General features: G+C 42.6%; 1 protein-coding gene across 1 annotated transcript in view; it reads right to left on the bottom strand.

Annotated features, from left to right (window-relative positions):
* The window catches only part of VAV1 (vav guanine nucleotide exchange factor 1), a 58,588-nt gene that overhangs the window by 17,393 nt on the left and 21,422 nt on the right, over positions 1-19,773 (bottom strand). The window contains exons 3-12 of the mRNA XM_075264765.1: positions 11,822-11,880; positions 11,643-11,711; positions 10,087-10,207; positions 7,679-7,771; positions 7,488-7,556; positions 6,233-6,336; positions 4,999-5,098; positions 3,522-3,617; positions 3,372-3,440; positions 119-205 (exon numbers count right to left, since the gene is read on the bottom strand). Of these exons, the coding sequence (XP_075120866.1) occupies positions 119-205; positions 3,372-3,440; positions 3,522-3,617; positions 4,999-5,098; positions 6,233-6,336; positions 7,488-7,556; positions 7,679-7,771; positions 10,087-10,207; positions 11,643-11,711; positions 11,822-11,880 (867 nt within the window). The remainder of the gene's footprint in view (positions 1-118; positions 206-3,371; positions 3,441-3,521; positions 3,618-4,998; positions 5,099-6,232; positions 6,337-7,487; positions 7,557-7,678; positions 7,772-10,086; positions 10,208-11,642; positions 11,712-11,821; positions 11,881-19,773) is intronic.

Below are 19,773 nucleotides of genomic sequence, written 5' to 3'. Positions count from 1 at the left end.
TGTGCAAGATGGTATCAGGATCATGCAAAAAAGGTGCAGAATGACACATAAATGACACATATATGCTAACCCCATCCTGCCAGTTCCCCTATAACACTGAAAGTAAATAAAGGCATACCAGATTTTCAATAGAACACTGGAAATTGGTGATTTGTTTAATTGTCTCATTGTCTCTCTTTACTTCATTCACACATTGTGCCAAATCCTGTAAAGCAGAACAATACATTTATTTTATATATTGTTACATTTGTTTGTGTTGGTATAATATACTTGGTAGATTACTTAAGAGGTTAACACATTTATTTTTATATACTGTATACAACACAGTGGGCAGCTGAGATATCTAGGTGCAGGGTCATGCCGACCAGTATTTTTCTGCTCTAGGCCCTATCCATTCAGCCATACTACAGGAACCCCCATTCTACAGCATCTTGCTGCTGTGTGGGCAAATAAAGTGGGTGAAATAAGTCCTGAACATGTCACCATTTTTCTAAGTAAATCTATTTCTAAAGGTGCTGCTGACATGAAATTCTCACCAGATGTCGGTAATAGAGATGAGCGAACACTGTTCGGAACAGCACGCTCCCATAGAAATGAATGGAAGCACCTGAGACGCCGGCTGGCCGCCGGCAAAGTCAGCGTCACAGGTGCTTCCATTCATTTCAATGGGAGCGTGCTGTTCGGATCGACTGATCCGAACAGTGTTCGCTCATCTCTAGTCGGTAACAACCCATCCAGTCCACACAGGCAAAGAAATCAAACCAGAGATGTCCGGAAATTAATTTATGTGTAATAATTAGAAATATAAAAAAACAAAAAACTTGCAAGTCTTCAGTAGGTGATACCTTTTTTAATGGCTAACTCATAATTATGACAGAATATAACGTTTCGAAGCTTGCTGGCTTCTTCCTCAGATATATCTAAAAACACTTTCTAAAGGCTGCATATTTATGTACAACTGGAAATAAATCTTATGTCATTAGAAATGACATAAGAAAAAAGTATTGAACACATGAAGAAATAGAGGTGCAAAATGCCATGGAAAGTCCTGACACTGCCTGAAATCTACCAGTAATAAGAAGCAATCCTGCCACATAGAGACTAACAATATCAGCTGGTTCAACTGATGGCCTAGAAAATGTCCCATTACTAAGGTGCCAAAAAAGAAACATCTCATGATGGGTAAAACCAGTGAGCTGTCTCAAGACCTTCACAACCTTATTGTTGTAAAGCATACTGATATCATTGGTTACAAAATAATTTCTAAACCACTGAAGGTTCCATAGTTAAGGCTATAATATGGAAGTGGAAAAAAACATCAATTGGCCATGCCTGGCTACAACTAGGTGCACCCCGCATTAATCCAGACAGATGAGTAAAAAGAATTATCAGAAGAACTGTCCAAGAGCCCAGGACCACCTGTGGAGAGCCACAGAAAGATCTGGAAACAACAGGTACAATTGATACTAAGAAAATAATAAGTAACGCGCTCAACCTCCATGGCCTGTATGCACGCTCACCACGCAAGACTCCATTGCAAAAAGCATGTTCAAGTGCATTTGACCCCTTCCCAACATCCATCATAATAGTCTTTAAAGATGGCAGCTGCCATAGCTACCAGGTCTCCGCAGTATTCTACAGCAGAGACCTTGCGCTAATGCCTGTGATCAGAGTTTGGCCTCCCCAAATAAAAAAAAATGGCTTGTCCGAGGCTTGTCATAGCAATATTACTAATACAGCTGGTCTATGACCAGCCTCAATAGTAACATTGCAAATCTCCTATAGACTACAATACAGTTGTATTGCAGTCTATGAACCTTGTAATCAAATGACTTCAGGTTCAAGCCCCCTAGGGGGCCTATTAAAATAGTTAAAAAAAAAAAAGGTGCCAAACTGCCATTTCTTCACTCTTTCACCTCTGATAAAAATTTGAATAAAAAGTGATCAAAGCAATGGACATTCCCCAAAATCGCATAACTAAAAAGTGCAACAGGCCCCGCAAAAAAATGCCCTATGCATTCAAATTTTTTTAAGTTTTAAATTTTTGTCAAGGGGTTAATCTGTAAATAAAACCATCTAAATTTGGTATACCCAGAATTGTACTGAAACATAGAATACAAGTGACATATCATTTTAGCTGCAGAGTGAACGAAGTAAAAAAACGAAGCCCATAAGAGAGTTGCACAAATGCACTTTTTGTCCTAATCCACCCCATTCTGAATTTTTTTCCATCTTTCTAGTATAATGTACAAAATAATGAATGGTAGCATCATGGAGAATAGTTTGTCCTACAAACATTAAGCCCTCATATGGCTCTGAGAGCAGAGAAATAAAAAAGTTATTGGGGTTTGGAAGGAGGGGAGTCAAAAATAAAAATAAAAAAATTCCTCTGGTGGGAATGGGTTAAAATTTGCTCAACAACATTTAGGCCGGGCCCCATGGGCTGGAAATGCCACAATTTGGGCGCGGCGGAAATGCCTAGGAAATGTTTAATCATGGCGTTTTACAGTACTTACAAAGTGCATGAGACCGTTTTTATTCATAGGCTAATTAGCTTCCAGTGAGCACCAGAAGTTCTCAGCAGCCTGCTCTCTACTATTCTCTCCTATGTGTGTGTGCGAGCAGGAGGATGAGTCATCAGCAGCAACAGCAGCCTGAGCTGTATACACACATAGGAAAGAATAGCAGAGGGTGCACGATTACACTTCCGGAGTGCACGGAGGAGGCTAATTAGCATATGAATAAAAATGTGCTCATTCAAAAACTACTGAGGCAATTTACATACAAAAGCTATGTGTGGAATAGCCTTTCTAAAGGCTATGCAAGTATGTGCTTAGTTAAAAATGACTTTTCCCAATGCTAGAGCCCCTTTAAGTTCTGGACATCTCTGGTTTGATTTCTTTGCCTGTGTGGATTGGATGGGTTGTTACCAACATCTGGTGAGAATTTCATGTCAATATTACCTTTAGAAATAGATTTACTTAGAAAACTGGTGACATGTCCAGTACTTATTTCACCAGCTGTATCTTTGGCTCATAGAGCTAAGAGAGCCCTAGTTCAAGCTAATAGTCATGCAGAAGGGTATAGGACCCTGGGATAGAAACTGTCAGAGACAAGGGCCAGGCAATAAGCTATTGCTATAAAACAAATTTATGTTAGTGACTTTTTAGGAATTTGAGAATGATTGGCAATATTGCCATATGTCACATATCGCTATATATAGTGGGCCCCCAGGATGAATTTTATTGGTAAGCCCCAAGCACTTCAGTCTCACATTGCTACTATGTTTCATAAGTAAGTCGCACTCAGCAGTTCATCATGTTCTAATCATCTGTATCACTCCATATGAATGTTCCCCATCACACACTCACCCTCATTGCATCCAGAGCTAGCTTCAGATTCTCTTTCTCTGTTGGTTCTGTGGTGTGTTTTACCAGTTCCTTAGCAGACATAAAAGAAGGGTATAAGGAGTCAGATAAGAACAATATATGTAATTAAGCCTCATCTTTACATATAATTACCTGTAACAACAGATGATATTTCAATACTCTTTGCATCGGCACCATCAGTAGATCACGCAGGGAGAAGCGACCATTATTAGCCCTCTGGGAACATTCCTGCAAACCACAGTCATTATCATCAATTATTGGGCTCTATTACATATACTGTCATTACTGAAGTCATGGGTGTCATTCACACTGCAAGGAGCAACACAAAGCATATTTTATTCATCATCATCTCTAAGTCAAAGTGCAAAATGTTTCCATTTCTGTTTTGCGCACAAAAGAAAAAGAAAACTGAAATAGTTTTTTGTGTAATTTCTCTGGAACATGGTGAACTTGTTTTCTCAGCAGCCATAAGGGCCCCATCTGTTCGCTCACAGATTTTCCTTTTGTCTTTAAGCTTTTTTTTAATTCTTGTTTAATCAGAAAATAAACCACTTATTTCTACTGTTCTGAATGGTTAATACACCGTCTTCTTTATCCTTTAGTAATGTGTGATACTTTATTTGATGGAGAAGAGGATTGGAGAAAAAAAGACACTGGGGATAACAAGGGGAAGACATGGGGCAGAAGATGATAAAGAAGAGATTTTGGGCAAAGAATAAGAAAGGAAGCACACTCTAGACACCTTAGCTTATTGAATGGTCTCTGACACACATGCAAGCACTATGGTCTCTGCAAAGTTTGCTTTGCTCTTTATGCATGCTGTCTACTTTGCATCTGCAGTCCATTGTATAGCAGCTTCATCCCATTCATTTGTATAGGACAAAACTGAAATACCATGCACAACGACTACTAAGTAGACAGCATGCTTGTCAGTCATCACTCAATCAAGGCATCAAGACAAGTACCCCCATGTAAAAAGTTCAAATCGAGTACCCCCAAAAGAGACCATGGTATATATCATGTGACATATCATTCTTCTGATCTGAGGTGGAGAACATAAATTGACGCACGTGGCAGGTCAAGAAAATCCTTTCCTCAAATTGAATATATTAACACAGTTCCAAGCAGTTGTGCTGCGCCCCCTCCCGATCCCCATTGTCTGTCCCCTTGGGGTATTTGCCCTATCTTGTGCTCTCCCTCTTGGCGGATATCTGACTGTTACCTATGCTATTTTCTGGCTGTTGTGGATTTACAGAGGACTGGTTCTCAACTGCGGCATATACCCGCTTAGGTTGCAGGGAGTCCCCATGTGGTATACATACCACTGGTCTATGTAGCAAACAGTATATTATATCAATTTTAAATGACTAATATTGAAGACAAGAAAGAATAAGGATGACAATGAGGGTAAGCCCCTCGTATAGTGAGGGAAGTTTTGTTCAGCTCTGCTGAGCAGGTTTGTATTTTGCCTAAAGTTAAGGCTGTATTTTCTCCAGGTGCTGTGTCCCTGTTTGGGTCCACTCTTCTGCTGTTACCAAGCTAATTAACCACATATCATCATCATTAATATTATTATGATTATTATTATATGACAACTTTCATATGTTACCTCTAATTTCATCCTGAATCCCTCATGTTCCTGGGAAATCGTTTCCAATCTTTTAGTTGCAGACTCCACATGGCTGCAATATGTCCCATAGATAAGAAACCTAGAAAAAGTCAGAATCGCGAAAACGTCATGAGAAATGGTTGTTGTGATTCTTTTATTTTATAATTAACCATCTAATGACTGGGTGGTTTTGGGCCTTGGTGACCACAGCTACATTTTACCTTTTGGCATTTAAAAGGTGACATTTTTCTTTAAAGTCAGTGGGCAAGGGTTACTGCTTGTGACGCACATTCTGCTTGATACAAACATATTAATGCCTTATCACCTGCATGTGACATGTATAGAAGTATAGGATATGTATGTGTAGTTTCAGATCAGTATGCATTTTTTTGGTGGAATGGATGCTATTGTCTTCATATATATTATTAATTACTTAATAATACATAATAATACATAATATATTTTTTTTTTACTGTAAAGACACAGGTTTGTAGTGAACACATTAACTTGATGTTTCCTCCTGTCTCAATATACATTTAACATCCCATTAGGTCACTGATATTGGTTCTTACTGTATATACGGTAAAAAGCAACATATGTGAGGTGAGCTTATACAAGTTCATTATGTGGCCTATGGAATTTGTATATAACCAATACAAATATAGCAGTAATGCAGTTCTAGGTTTGTGCTCATCTCAGCACTGGCAGAACACAAAAAATACAGCATGCTGTTTGTGGTGATGACAAATATTTGTAATGTGCTTTTCTCACTCAACGCACAGGGAGAGTTGGTGATGAGAGTCTGTATGGCAGCCACTAGCTCCACAACACCCAACAGTATATTACTGACATGTGGGAAGAAACCCACACAAACATGGGGAGAACATACAAACTCCTTGATCAGATTCAAACCCAGGACCCCAGCACTTCCAGGAATCCACCATGCTCTGTGAGCTATGTTATGCTAGAAAGTATAAGTGATATGAGCTATATAAAATCATCACAAAAGAAATAAATGTCTTATAGTATTGTCATTATCTGAGTAGTATTTGGTTTACTGATCCTCCTCTTACCCAGAATGTGCTGTGTGTGTATGTGTATTAATATCTATCTATCTATCTATCTATCTATCTATCTATCTATCTATCTATCTCCTATCTATCTATCTATCTATCTATCTATCTATCTATCCCATCCATCCATCCATCCATCCATCCAGATATCTTGGTCATACCTTTCCTTGTACTGAAGAAAGACTTGATACAAGCTCTGGCAAGTTTTTAGTGAGGTACAGTTCTTTGCATCTAACAAAAAGTTTTGATGGAGTTTCCTCAGGTCCTGCAATAAAGGAAATCTGGAGCTCAATAAAATGCTGAAGTCTACCCGGTAATTAAATAGAAAGTTTGCCAGGTATTAAAACATGTATAGAGTATGGTTTCACTTTTGGAGCCGCTTTAAATTTTATGATATCAATACAAGTATGCAAATAGAAAGAACAAGAAGAGAAGAGTGATGTGTGAAAATGCTATATTTTAAAGGAAAAAACAGTTTAAGGGTCCATTCACATGGAGGAAAATGGCAGACTTTCTCTTAACATTATATCTACAGGAAAGTCGCCGGCGTTTCCGTAGATATAATTGACATGCTGTGATTTGTAAAGCCACAACGGCTTTGCAAATTGCAGCGTGCCGCGCTGCGATCTTTTCTGCAAAGTGGGGATGGGATTCGCATAAATCCCATCCACTTTGCCTGCACTGTACAATGCCACGATTTTTCCCGCAGCATCTCAGCTGCGGGCAAATCGCGGAGTTTCCAGTCCGTGGGGCCCCGGCCTAAGGGTCCATTCACATGGAGGAAAATGGCACCGATTCCGACGCGAGTCCGCCAGAACTCTATGGGGAGGCTTTGTTACCACGTGGATTCTGGTGCTGATCCTGTGAGGATTCGTGCCAGAATTGGTGCCGTTTTCCTCCGTGTAAATGGACCCTATGGCTAAGGCCCCATGTAGTGCTGCAGGAAAAAGCGTGGCAGAAACACATTGTGGATTTTCCTGCAGAGCTTTTCACAGAAAGTCCTAAGAGGTTTCCTGTGTGGACTTTCTGCTTCCATTATACCTATAGGGAAACCGCCAGCGCTTCCCTATGTATACTGTAATTGACCTGAAGGCAATCGTTTTGGAAATCTTTCTGCAATGTGTGGATGGGATTCAATTTTTGTCACGCTGTCTACATCACTTTTTTTTTTTTTTTTTAAGAAAAGTGTTGCACAATTAGCATTTAGGAGTGTCATAGTTGGGATGTCCCAAACCTGACCTTAAAATAAAACCGCGTATAGTTTCAAAGTATAGACACACCATATGAATGTATAGTCACACATCACCTTCTCTTCTTGTTTTTCTACATTCTTTAATATAGATGTCTATGGTATTTGTTACACCATTCAGTGGTGCTAGGCCTTTCCACCTTCTTTACAATACTATATGTAGTCACCTCTATATTGATGAATATATCACTCATTTTATCTCTTCGAAGAAAATTCTGAAGGGGCTTCATGAAATACTGAAAAAGATAAATAATCCTATCAGTTTCATGAACATGTTCGCAACAAGCCGATGCCAGGCTTTAGCTTTTGTGCGACAAACTGGTATTACCTCTTCCTCTTTTGTTAGATAAATCACTACCTGGCAAATGGATCCAAGTGTGTCTGTGTACTTTTCCTCTGTCTGGTGCAGCTCTTGGAGGCAGCATCTTTTCATGTCATCTGTAGTCATTTTCTGTGGGATAATTTAAGGGAAAATGGGAATATTTTTACCAAATGGAATACAATAAAGAAGACTAATGTAAAACCTGTTGCGTCATTGTATATGTATGGTTGCTTGTAGAGATGAGCGAACACTAAAATGTTCGAGGTTCGAAATTCGATTCGAACAGCCGCTCACTGTTCGAGTGTTCGAATGGGTTTCGAACCCCATTATAGTCTATGGGGAACATATACTCGTTAAGGGGGAAACCCAAATTCGTGTCTGGAGGGTCACCAAGTCCACTATGACACCCCAGGAAATGATACCAACACCCTGGAATGACACTGGGACAGCAGGGGAAGCATGTCTGGGGGCATAAAAGTCACTTTATTTCATGGAAATCCCTGTCAGTTTGCGATTTTCGCAAGCTAACTTTTCCCCATAGAAATGCATTGGCCAGTGCTGATTGGCCAGAGTACGGAACTCGACCAATCAGCGCTGGCTCTGCTGGAGGAGGCGGAGTCTAAGATCGCTCCACACCAGTCTCCATTCAGGTCCGACCTTAGACTCCGCCTCCTCCGGCAGAGCCAGCGCTGATTGGCCGAAGGCTGGCCAATGCATTCCTATGTGAATGCAGAGACTTAGCAGTGCTGAGTCAGTTTTGCTCAACTACACATCTGATGCACACTCGGCACTGCTACATCAGATGTAGCAATCTGATGTAGCAGAGCCGAGGGTGTACTAGAACCCCTGTGCAAACTCAGTTCACGCTAATAGAATGCATTGGCCAGCGCTGATTGGCCAATGCATTCTATTAGCCCGATGAAGTAGAGCTGAATGTGTGTGCTAAGCACACACATTCAGCTCTACTTCATCGGGCTAATAGAATGCATTGGCCAGCGCTGATTGGCCAGAGTACGGAACTCGACCAATCAGCGCTGGCTCTGCTGGAGGAGGCGGAGTCTAAGATCGCTCCACACCAGTCTCCATTCAGGTCCGACCTTAGACTCCGCCTCCTCCAGCAGAGCCAGCGCTGATTGGCCGAATTCCGTACTCTGGCCAATCAGCACTGGCTAATGCATCGTATTGGCGTGATGAAGCAGTGCTGAATGTGTGTGCTTAGCACACACATTCAGCTCTACTTCATCGGGCTAATAGAATGCATTGGCCAATCAGCGCTGGCCAATGCATTCTATTAGCTTGATGAAGCAGAGTGTGCACAAGGGTTCAAGCGCACCCTCGGCTCTGATGTAGCAGAGCCGAGGGTGCACAAGGGTTCAAGCGCACCCTCGGCTCTGATGTAGCAGAGCCGAGGCTGCACAAGGGTTCAAGTGCACCCTCGGCTCTGCTACATCAGAGCCGAGGGTGCGCTTGAACCCTTGTGCAGCCTCGGCTCTGCTACATCAGAGCCGAGGGTGCGCTTGAACCCTTGTGCACACTCTGCTTCATCAAGCTAATAGAATGCATTGGCCAGCGCTGATTGGCCAATGCATTCTATTAGCCCGATGAAGTAGAGCTGAATGTGTGTGCTAAGCACACACATTCAGCACTGCTTCATCACGCCAATACAATGCATTAGCCAGTGCTGATTGGCCAGAGTACGGAATTCGGCCAATCAGCGCTGGCTCTGCTGGAGGAGGCGGAGTCTAAGGTCGGACCTGAATGGAGACTGGTGTGGAGCGGACTTAGACTCCGCCTCCTCCAGCAGAGCCAGCGCTGATTGGTCGAGTTCCGTACTCTGGCCAATCAGCGCTGGCCAATGCATCCCTATGGGAAAAAGTTTATCTCACAAAAATCACAATTACACACCCGATAGAGCCCCAAAAAGTTATTTTTAATAACATTCCCCCCTAAATAAAGGTTATCCCTATCTATCCCTGCCTGTACAGCTATCCCTGTCTCATAGTCACAAAGTTCACATTCTCATATGACCCGGATTTGAAATCCACTATTCGTCTAAAATGGAGGTCACCTGATTTCGGCAGCCAATGACTTTTTCCAATTTTTTTCAATGCCCCCGATGTCGTAGTTCCTGTCCCACCTCCCCTGCACTGTTATTGGTGCAAAAAAGGCGCCAGGGAAGGTGGGAGGGGAATCGAATTTTGGCACACTTTACCACGCGGTGTTCGATTCGATTCGAACATGGCGAACACCCTGATATCCGATCGAACATGTGTTCGATAGAACACTGTTCGCTCATCTCTAGTTGCTTGCTGTGGTGTGCTTTGTTACATTTATAGTTATCCTAACCCCTCCATAGGGTAGGCCTTTGCATATCAGTCATCTAATATGAACATTCACTATGATTTCTTGTTGCACATGCAGACACAACAGGCAGTATGTTTTACCCCATCTTTTGGTGGTGGTGGTTGCTCATCGCCCTTCATGAGTACTTCATATATTTCATTGCCTTCCTCTTCATCCATATCAACACAATCATACAGGTCTTCATCTTCTTCTCCTGTGTCACTGTCAGAAATGATAACATTTGGAAATGATTGATATTTAGTGTATATTTTGTAACTTTGCTTTGGTCATTGAATCAGACATTGGCACAATCAGGTACATTGAGAAATATTATCAAATAACCTACATACAGGGCATTATGTAGCAAAACCAGAGTGTCTATGTTGACCACTCAGAGTTATAGGGGATATCCCACACTGTATATAGCTCTCTCCATCAGTCTTAGAAACTTTGTATGGAGCTGCACACATGGATACTACTACTCTGTTCTCACAGTAGACTTTGTGACCCTAGCTCGTCTAATGGGTGGGGGTCTAGCAGTGTTATTCACAGGGATCATACATGTGTCACCTATTCTATAGATTGGTGAGAAATGGGAAAAACCTATAATGGTTAGTTAAAACAGCAGAAATCCTTTTTACTGGCAATTATTGATACTTGTTCCTATTGTAGAAGCAGTAAAGAGAAAGGTCAAGAAAATGATATTTACTAGTAATGATTTAAGTACCTATTGACAGCCAGGACTTATTGTAAATCTAGTAGTCAGGGCTCCAGACGTCAGAGGCTCAGGAGGTAGCTGTCTGCAAGTGCCATTTTCTCTTCTCACCTAATCACAAATCTGACTACCCCCTCCATCTTTCATGCATTTATGGGAAAAGAACCATTCCAAGTGACTTACTCCTGCGGGACGGCCCATCCTTCTTTTCTGACTGCCGGCGCGCACTATTGTTCCTACGCTGCTCTGTTCTCTGCAGCCAACGATCCACCTCTACTGCCGAGGCATGGGAGCTGTGCAGTAGAGGTAGATTATCGGCTACATAGCAGCGCTGAATCTATAGTGTGCGCCGGCAATCAGAGAACAGGAAGAAGCCTGGAAGGAAGAAGATAGGCAAGTATGATGGAGTGGATGGGGGGCGGAGTAGTTGTGATATCACTGAATAACCAGCAATGTGGGTAAATATACATTTTTTATAAATTATGTTATTTAGAAAGTAGGCAGGCGAGGGAGTTTAGATAAGTGTAGGGATTTATATTTACTCCAGATAACCCCTTCAAAACAGAGTCTAGCTGTAATTTAACAGCTCTAATGCATTTCTCTAGGTGTCTAGAAGGTGAGGCCGGTTCGCTGGTTCCAGTTTCAAACGTTTATACTCTACGTCTGACTGAACCTTGTAGGCATTTTTTTTAATCCAAGAAAACTATGTCTGGTACTTTAAGTTTTTGTACAAGGCGTAACATGAAGCTCTTGGGCCTTGAATATTGGTATATTTTATGGGGCAGATGGATCTTTGGGGCTCTCAGGATCCAGGACCCAGTAGCATCTGCTACCGCTGCGTACCCTATAATTACGCCCCTATTTAAGGTTAATGCACAGGATTTACATTAACAAATTAAAAGGGCAATAAGGAAAAATGTGAAGGTAGTGCTTTTGACTTACTCAATTTGATCAGAGAGACCACTGTAGATGTCATCATCATCTGCTTCATAATCCTCAGTAGGGAATGGCCTGAGAACAAAGCAGAATGATATAATCATTGTATAAAACATCACTATCATAATTTCTACATGTCACTTCCATAACCTGAAAAATAACAGGCTATAAATAAACATACTTACAAAAGTCCTTTACTTTGTGCAATCTGAGTCCAGGATAACATGGACAGAGTGTTAATAACCTAAAACCAAACAAAGCAAAAAGGCAGAAATGCTGAGTTGTATAAAACTTAATACAGAGACAAATTTACAAGTTCCCCAAAGCAAACAGTTATATTTCTCCTTTCGTAAAGTGAATAGTCAATTTAGTGAGTGCTCAATGTTATGCCTTAAAGAGAAAGTGTCATCAGAATATGACATTGTTTCAGGTAAGTTTTTATTTGAAACAGATTTAATATATTTGGTGACTTATCTATCTATGTTAAAACCAGTCCTAAAACCTTGAACTTTTTATCACTGACCACTGAGTCTCATAGTACACTGATACTTCCTGTTTTGTAGAGATCACTTCCCAGTAGTCACCTCATTTCCAGTATGGGCAGGATTACAATAAATGGTAATACTGTACCTCTTACAGAATTATTCTAATGACAATAGGTGATGGTTCCAGCTCAATAAGCCCCGAGATCGGGGCTTATTTCCCACAATGCTTGACTACTGGCCAATCATTGTGGGTAAAGATTAGCACCCATAGGAATGAATGGAAGCGGCCGGCCGCTTAACCCCCTGCGTGCTGGCTTCGTCCATTCATTCCTATGGATTTACTGCAGCCTGCCACTCTTCTGCTGAATATACGGTTAAACAGATATGAAGCAGAAGAGTGGCAGGCTGTGGTAAATCACTGTGTGCTGCACTGCTGTGAGGACAACGAGGCAAGTTCGCAAGTAGATAGATACTACTGTACATTGACTTGTCTATCTACTAGACAAGTCAATGTACAGTAGTATCTATCTACTCGCGAACTTCACTCAACTTACCTGCACAGAAGTGCTGCCGCTGCCCTCTGCTGGTCTGGTCCTCTCTCCTTCACATGCCTTCAGAGCGTCCAGCGCCTCCCCCCCCCCGCCTCGCTAGACTAGTATTATAGAGATGCTCGCAGAAGGCGGGGCTTGTGGCTTAGTAGAGTGTGGGCGGGTACACTCTCCTAAGCCACAACAAGCCCCGCCTGCTCCCATCATTTCTAACACTAGCCTAGAGAGGTGGTGGCGCTCTGAAGGCCTGTGAGGAAGAGACCAAGACCGGACCAGATCAAGAAGAACTGGGAGCAGCAGCGGATTTGTGCAGGTAAGCGGACACCAGAGGGGATGTTTTTTTAATCAGTACACAGCGTGGAGTCCAAAAATTTAAACAATTTTTGGACTACATGTTGTGTAGTGAATAGCATAGTTTTTAAAATCCGATCTTCGATTATTAAAAAAAAATCCCATTGACTTGCATTGGGATCGGAACTGGGATTGGGTTCGAATGGAAAATGATCGGAAATCAGATTTTAAAAACGATCCTGAAATTTCAAGATCGGCTCAACCCTAGTGGTGACAGCTTTATATGGATGTGTGATCGTGGAAGGTCACTTCACTCCAGTGTAACCTAGTGTGATAGGTTAGATAGGAAGGAGTGTGGAAGTGTTGTTCCACTTTTATGACTGCATCCAGGGTGTGTGTGTGGAGAGTAAAGTGCATTTACACTCCACAGAACTGGTGAGCGGACATATGTTCTGTGCAAGAGACCCGATTCCTGACAATTCACATAATTTTCATTATGCTTTGTAGTGGCCACTATGGGCTATTTGTACTGTGTGGGGGTCACAATGATGTATTATATTGTCTAGGGGACACTGTAGAATAATTACATTACATAAGGGTCACAACGTGCATTATACTGTACATAATAGCAAAGCATACTGCACTATTTTGTCTGGATTTTCATATGGAAATAGTGGGCACCACCTGTAAAAGAATGCGTGGAACAACACTGGTCAATTTCTCCTTAAAAACGGTTTCCAAAGGTGGGGAAGTGTAGGCATGACCTATGGGCAATAGTGGCACTGTTGTTGACTGATCTCATGCAACACCTTTTAATAGCAGTTCTAGATTTTATCTAGATCTAGATCAGATGGTTCTATTCCCGTATTTAACATCAAACTGATCTGCAAATTTGAGTCCATACCAGTGGACATGAGCTTGCCTGTGACTTAAGCCTTCTTCTTGACCACTAATAACTTCTTGTTTCTTATCCTAAAAGATGCATGTACTATGTGAGGATACATTCTAACGCTAAGACCCCACATTGCTGAAAAGCTGCTGTTTTTGTTGCAGATTTTGCTGCATTTTTTGAGCCAAAGCCAAGAATGCTTTGAGCAGAAGAATGGATTCAGCATAATCAATCATCATAACATATTGCATAAATTGCATGCAAACTTGAATCAGGCATATGTGATTTCCTCCTCCACTAATGCTGTAAAATAATTTACCACAGGCTCTTTCTAGACTGTCAAAGTCTTTTCCGCCACACATAGCGTTTTGTCAAAAAGTTCAACTTTGGTCTCACCTGACCAGAGCACCTTCTTTCACATGTTTGATCTGTCTCCTATCTGGTTTGTGGCAAACTGCAAATGGCACTTCTTATGTCTTTCTTTTCAACAATGGATTTCTTCTTGCCACTCATCCATAAATGCCATATTTGTGGATTGTACGATTTATAGTTGTCCTGTGGACAGATTCTCCTACCTGAACTGCGGATTTCTGCAGCTTCTCTAGAACGACCATGGGCCACTTGGCTGCATTCTCTGAACCAGTGCTCTCCTTGCTCGAGCTGTTGGTTTAGGTGGACAGCTATGTCTTGGTAGGTTTGAAGTTGTGGAATATTTTTTCCATTTCTGAATGATGGATTAAACAGTGTTCTTTGGGAGGCTCAAAGATTGGGATAGGTTTTTATAACCTAACCCTACTTTAAATTTCTCCACTTTATCTCTGACCTGTCTGATGAGTTCCTTGGTCTTCATGGTGCTGTTTGTTCACTAGTGTTCTCTAACAAACTATTGATGCCTTTATAGAACAGGTGTATTTATACTGAGAGCTGGACTCTATTAACTAATTAAGCGACTTCTGATTGAATGCACTGGATTTTATTATGGGGTATTAGAGTACAGGGGGCTGAATACTTTTGCACTTTACACTTCAGATTTTTATTTGATTAAAATTTTGAAAACTATCATTCCACTTCACAAGTATCTACTTGGTCTAACATTAAAATCTCAATAAAATACATTTAAGTTTGTGTAATGTGACAATATGTGAAATGTTTTCTTGGGATAGACCTCCTGTCTATCTCCAGGACACCAGCAGAACCCTCCTGCTGTGTGCCCTCTCTCTGGGGTTGAGCCCCTTTCTCAGGTATGGTTGTGGTCAAGGTCCTTTTCAACTCTGTTTTTGAGTAACTCTCCAGTTTCCTCTAGGTTCAAACCCTCACAATATATAGTGATATATATTGTGTTTATTTTAGATTTTGTTTATTTTTATATGTAAACCAGGGAAAGATAAATAATGTTTATACTTTTATATATATTTTCATTTTTTTTCTAGTTCTATTAAAGTCTCCTTAAGTGTAATATATTGCAGTATTATGCTGCAATATTGCAGTTTCTAGGAAATCCCTATGAGCCCTTCCATAGCTGTGGCAGGCCTGGAAGCCTTCAGAAGGAAGAACTGAAAGTAAAAGTGAAAGTAACCTCTAGGGTAGTTGCTCAGTTCCAGAGTAGTTGTCATCTTTAAAGGGATTGTCCGCAATAAATGGAAAATGAATCCCTAAACTAAAAACCTTCCCCATGTCTAATTTCTAACTGACTTTATTTTAAAACAAATCTATATTTGTTTTACAATCTATCTAGGACGATACCACCCCAGGTACATTTTCTGATGATTTGGTGACGTTCCATTTCCGCATTTCTGGTAACAGAAGCCTCACCAATACTCCTCCCACCCCCATCATACTTCCAGGGGCGTAACTACCATGGTAGCAGTGGTAGCGGTTGCCACAGGGCCCGGGACATTAGGGGGCCCGGCAACAGCCGCTACCGCTGCGTTTTTTTCTTAATAGGCTGTTACCGGCTGGAGTTACTTCAGCCGGTAACAGGCCCTATTTACTTACCGATTCTGGCTGGGCCGGGATTGGTAAGTGACACCGCGGGCCCCACAAAGACTATCATTATACTCGGGGGTCTTTGCGTCCCGGGTCATGTGACGTCCGACGTCATTGCAGAAGACAGCGGAGGCCGACAGCTTAGGAGTCGGGGGGCAGGTAAGAAACAGTATTTTTTTATGGTTTTATTCCCCCGGGTCTCCGATTATTATACTCTGGGGTCTGAAAATAGGCTTAGTTCAGACGGTGCAGCCGCAAGACGGACACCAGAGCTGAATCAGCCGCGGAGTCTGCCTGAAGAAAGGGCAGCTCGTTTCTTTTTTCCGTGAGCGGCTCACGGGAAAAAGTAAACTGACGTAGACCTCCATTGTGAGGGGGTGGACTGTACCGTGGATTCAGCACCATAATCCGCCGCTCTTGCCCCGTGTGAATGGGGCCTTACACTACAGCAGCCAACACTGGGCAGCAGGGTCGGACTGGGATGTCTAGGGCCCACCAGTGGAATTGTTTCTAGGGGCCCACCGTCAGGACCCTGCAGATCAGCGGTACCGAGACAGGGCGGTTAAAGGTAATAACATGTTGGGAGCCATGCTGCTCACGCACTATACCATGTGCAGTACATATACCTACTGCTACAGCCTGTATGGCAAGTGAACAGCATGGCTCCTAGAAATGTTACCATTACCCGTAGTTGAAGTGTCCTGGAAAAGCTGATCTGCAGAGGTCCTGGCTGTTGTATCATCACAGATGTAATATTGATGGCCTATCCTAAGGACAGACCATCAATATTAGAAAGATGGATAAATCCTTTAAAGTGGTTGTCCAGGAATTGGAGCAACTCATGTGGTGGGAGGGAGGTGTAAAATAAAAAACAAATAAATAAATAAAAAAAGAATACTCATCTGTCCTTAGCGGTTAAACGGTTTTGCGGCGGAGAGCATAAAACGCTCACCGCCGCACCCGGTCTGACAGCTTTCTGTCTTCTACATGCAGAAGACGGAAAGCTGAGAACGGACTGCCGAACGCTAGTGTGAACCTAGCGTCAGGCTAAAGCCCCATGTAGCAAGACAAAGCAAAAAGCGCTGCGGGAAAAACCCCGGCGGCAACACATCAGTTTTTCCTGCAGCGCTTATTGCAGAAACTCCGCAGAGGTTTCCTCTGAGGACTTTGTTTCCTTTAGGGTAAGTTCACGCAGGGATTTTTGGTCAGCCTGAAGACACTCCCTCCTCCCATCTAGGCCCATTTATTGGGCCTAATCTGGAGCAGAGTGCGTGACTGGATGCCGCTGCATCCAGTCGCGGCTACCCGATTTTTGGTCCGGAACCTGAGGCGGCCTCTGCCTCAGGTTCCGGACCAAAAAACCCCGTGTGAACTTAGCCTTATACCTATAGTGAAACTGCAGGTGTTTCTGTAGATATAAGTGACATGCTGCAATTTCCAAAACCGCAACAGTTTTGGAAATTGCAGTGTGTCCGCCGTGTGTATTTTTCTGCAATGTGTGGATGGGATTGCACTCACTATATACCTACACACTCAGGCCTGGTTCACATCTGCGTTTAGTAATCCATTCGGGGAGTCCGCATGGGGACCCTCCCAAACAGACTACCAAATGCATTAGCAAGTGGTATGCAGTGAAAGCACACAGACTATAATGGGGTCCATGTGCTTTCCGTGCGGTGTCTGCATACAACATGCGGACAGAAAAGTACTTTACAATCTACTTTCCTGTCCACATGACTCATGCGGACACCGCGTGGAAAGCACACGGACCCCATTATAGTCTATGCGGTCCGCGTACTTTCACTGCACACCACTTGCTAATGCGTTTGGTAATCCGTTTGGGGGAAGGGGGAGGGGGTTCCCATGCAGACTCCCTAAACAGATCACCGAACGCAGATGTGAACCAGGCCTTAAACATATACTATATATACTCACACATATACAATACAATATACACATACAATACTATAGCACATATACATTTATATACATTCATATACCATATAAGTCATATATATACTTGTATGAATACTATATATACACACACACATATATACACACACATTATTATAGCATACAGTATATACTCACACATACCTGTATACAAACATACAGTACTCACACAGTATACAAGTCACATACTTTACACAAATGTACATATATACATATTAAACATACAGATTTTACAAAGAGTTTACTCACCTATTCCAGCAGCAGTCGGCTCCTGTCCTCCCCACACGCTGCGATGTAACAGGACTCAGTGTGAGGAGGAGGGGGGAGGGGGAGGAAGTGCGTGCGTGCGTGCAGCAGGGGAGATCTCACAGGAGAGAAGCAAAGCAGCTGCAGGTAAGTGAAGGGAGAGCTGATGCTGAAGAAAGACACGTTGTCCTCCGATGTGTACTTCTTCAGCATCAGCTAATGGGGGCCCCTGTGTGTGGAGGCAGATGCATTGGCCAGGTGCCCGGTTGGGGCCCCTGGCCATCCCGATCGGGCCCCGACCAATGCATCTGCATTGGTAAAAATCAAAACTTTAAGTCAGGGCTCGGGGGCCCACCGGGGGATTCCCCGGTACACCGGTGGGCCAGTCCGAGCCTGCTGGGCAGGTACTGTCAAGGTAAGTAAAGAGTTCATCACGAAAAGGGCCATAGTGTACGTGACATGAATGGTATTGGACTATCCACTATGTCTAGAAGAAAGGATGTTTCTACACCAACATAGAAAGGGATTCTTCACTGTCAGAGCAGTGACTACAGAGAGGAAGTTGTCATGTTTAATATGATGAAAGAGTTATAAGTTATCATTACTATATTACTGGAGATGGATCATTGAAACAAGAATTTATTTCAGTTGCTACTAGGGTTGAGCCGATTTTGAAATTTCAGGATCGTTATTAAAATCCGATTTCTGATCATTTTCCATTCGAACCCAATCCCAATTCCGATCTCAATGCAAGTCAATGGGATTTTTTTGATAATTGATGATCGGATTTTAAAAACTATGCTATTCACTACACAGCATGTAGTCCAAAAATTGTTTAAATTTTTGGACTCCACGCTGGGTAGTGATTAAAAAAAAACATATCCCCTTGTGTCCGCTTACCTGCACAGATCCGCTGCCGCTCCCATTTCTTTTTTATCTGGTCCAGTCTTGGTCTCTCCTTCACAGGCCTTCAGAGCGCCACCACCTCTCTAGGCTAGTGTTAGAGATGATGGGAGCAGGCGGGGCTTGTTGTGTTTTAGGAGTGTGTACCCGCCCACACTCTCTTAAGCCACAAGCCCCACCTTCTCCCAGCATCTCTATAATACTAGTCTAGCGAGGCGGGGGGGAGGGCGCAGGATGCTCTGAAGGCATGTGAAGGAGAGAGGACCAGACCAGAAGTGGGCAGCGGCAGCACTTCTGTGCAGGTAAGTTGAGCGAAGTTCGCAAATAGATAGATACTACTGTACATTGACTTGTCTAGTAGATAGTCAAGTCAATGTACAGTAGTATATATCTACTCGCGAACTTGCCTCGTTGTCCTCACAGCAGCGCAGCACACAGTGATTTACCACAGCCTGCCACTCTTCTGCTTCGTACCGGTTTAACCGTATATTCAGCTGAGTATACGGTAAAACAGGGACAAAGCAGAAGAGTGGCAGGCTGCGGTAAATCCATAGGAATGAATGGATGCAGCCAGCACGCAGGGGGTTAAGCGGCCGGCCACTTCCATTCATTCCTATGAGTGCTAAGCTTTTCCCACAATGATTGGCCAGTAGCCAAGCATTGTGGGAAATAACCTCCGATCTCAATCCCACCCAAAAAGATTGGGATCGGAATTCCGATTGCGAAATTTACTTGATCGCCGATTTCCTTAAGATGAGAAAAAAACGACTTTGCCTCACATCAGTTTTGACTTTTTTTCTGGATCATCATTGTAGAACAATGGACTGAACTGGATG

The sequence above is a fragment of the Leptodactylus fuscus genome, chromosome 2 (genome assembly GCF_031893055.1).
Source record: "Leptodactylus fuscus isolate aLepFus1 chromosome 2, aLepFus1.hap2, whole genome shotgun sequence".
Lineage (NCBI taxonomy): Eukaryota > Metazoa > Chordata > Amphibia > Anura > Leptodactylidae > Leptodactylus > Leptodactylus fuscus.
This window is presented reverse-complemented; position numbering and strand designations above follow the sequence as displayed.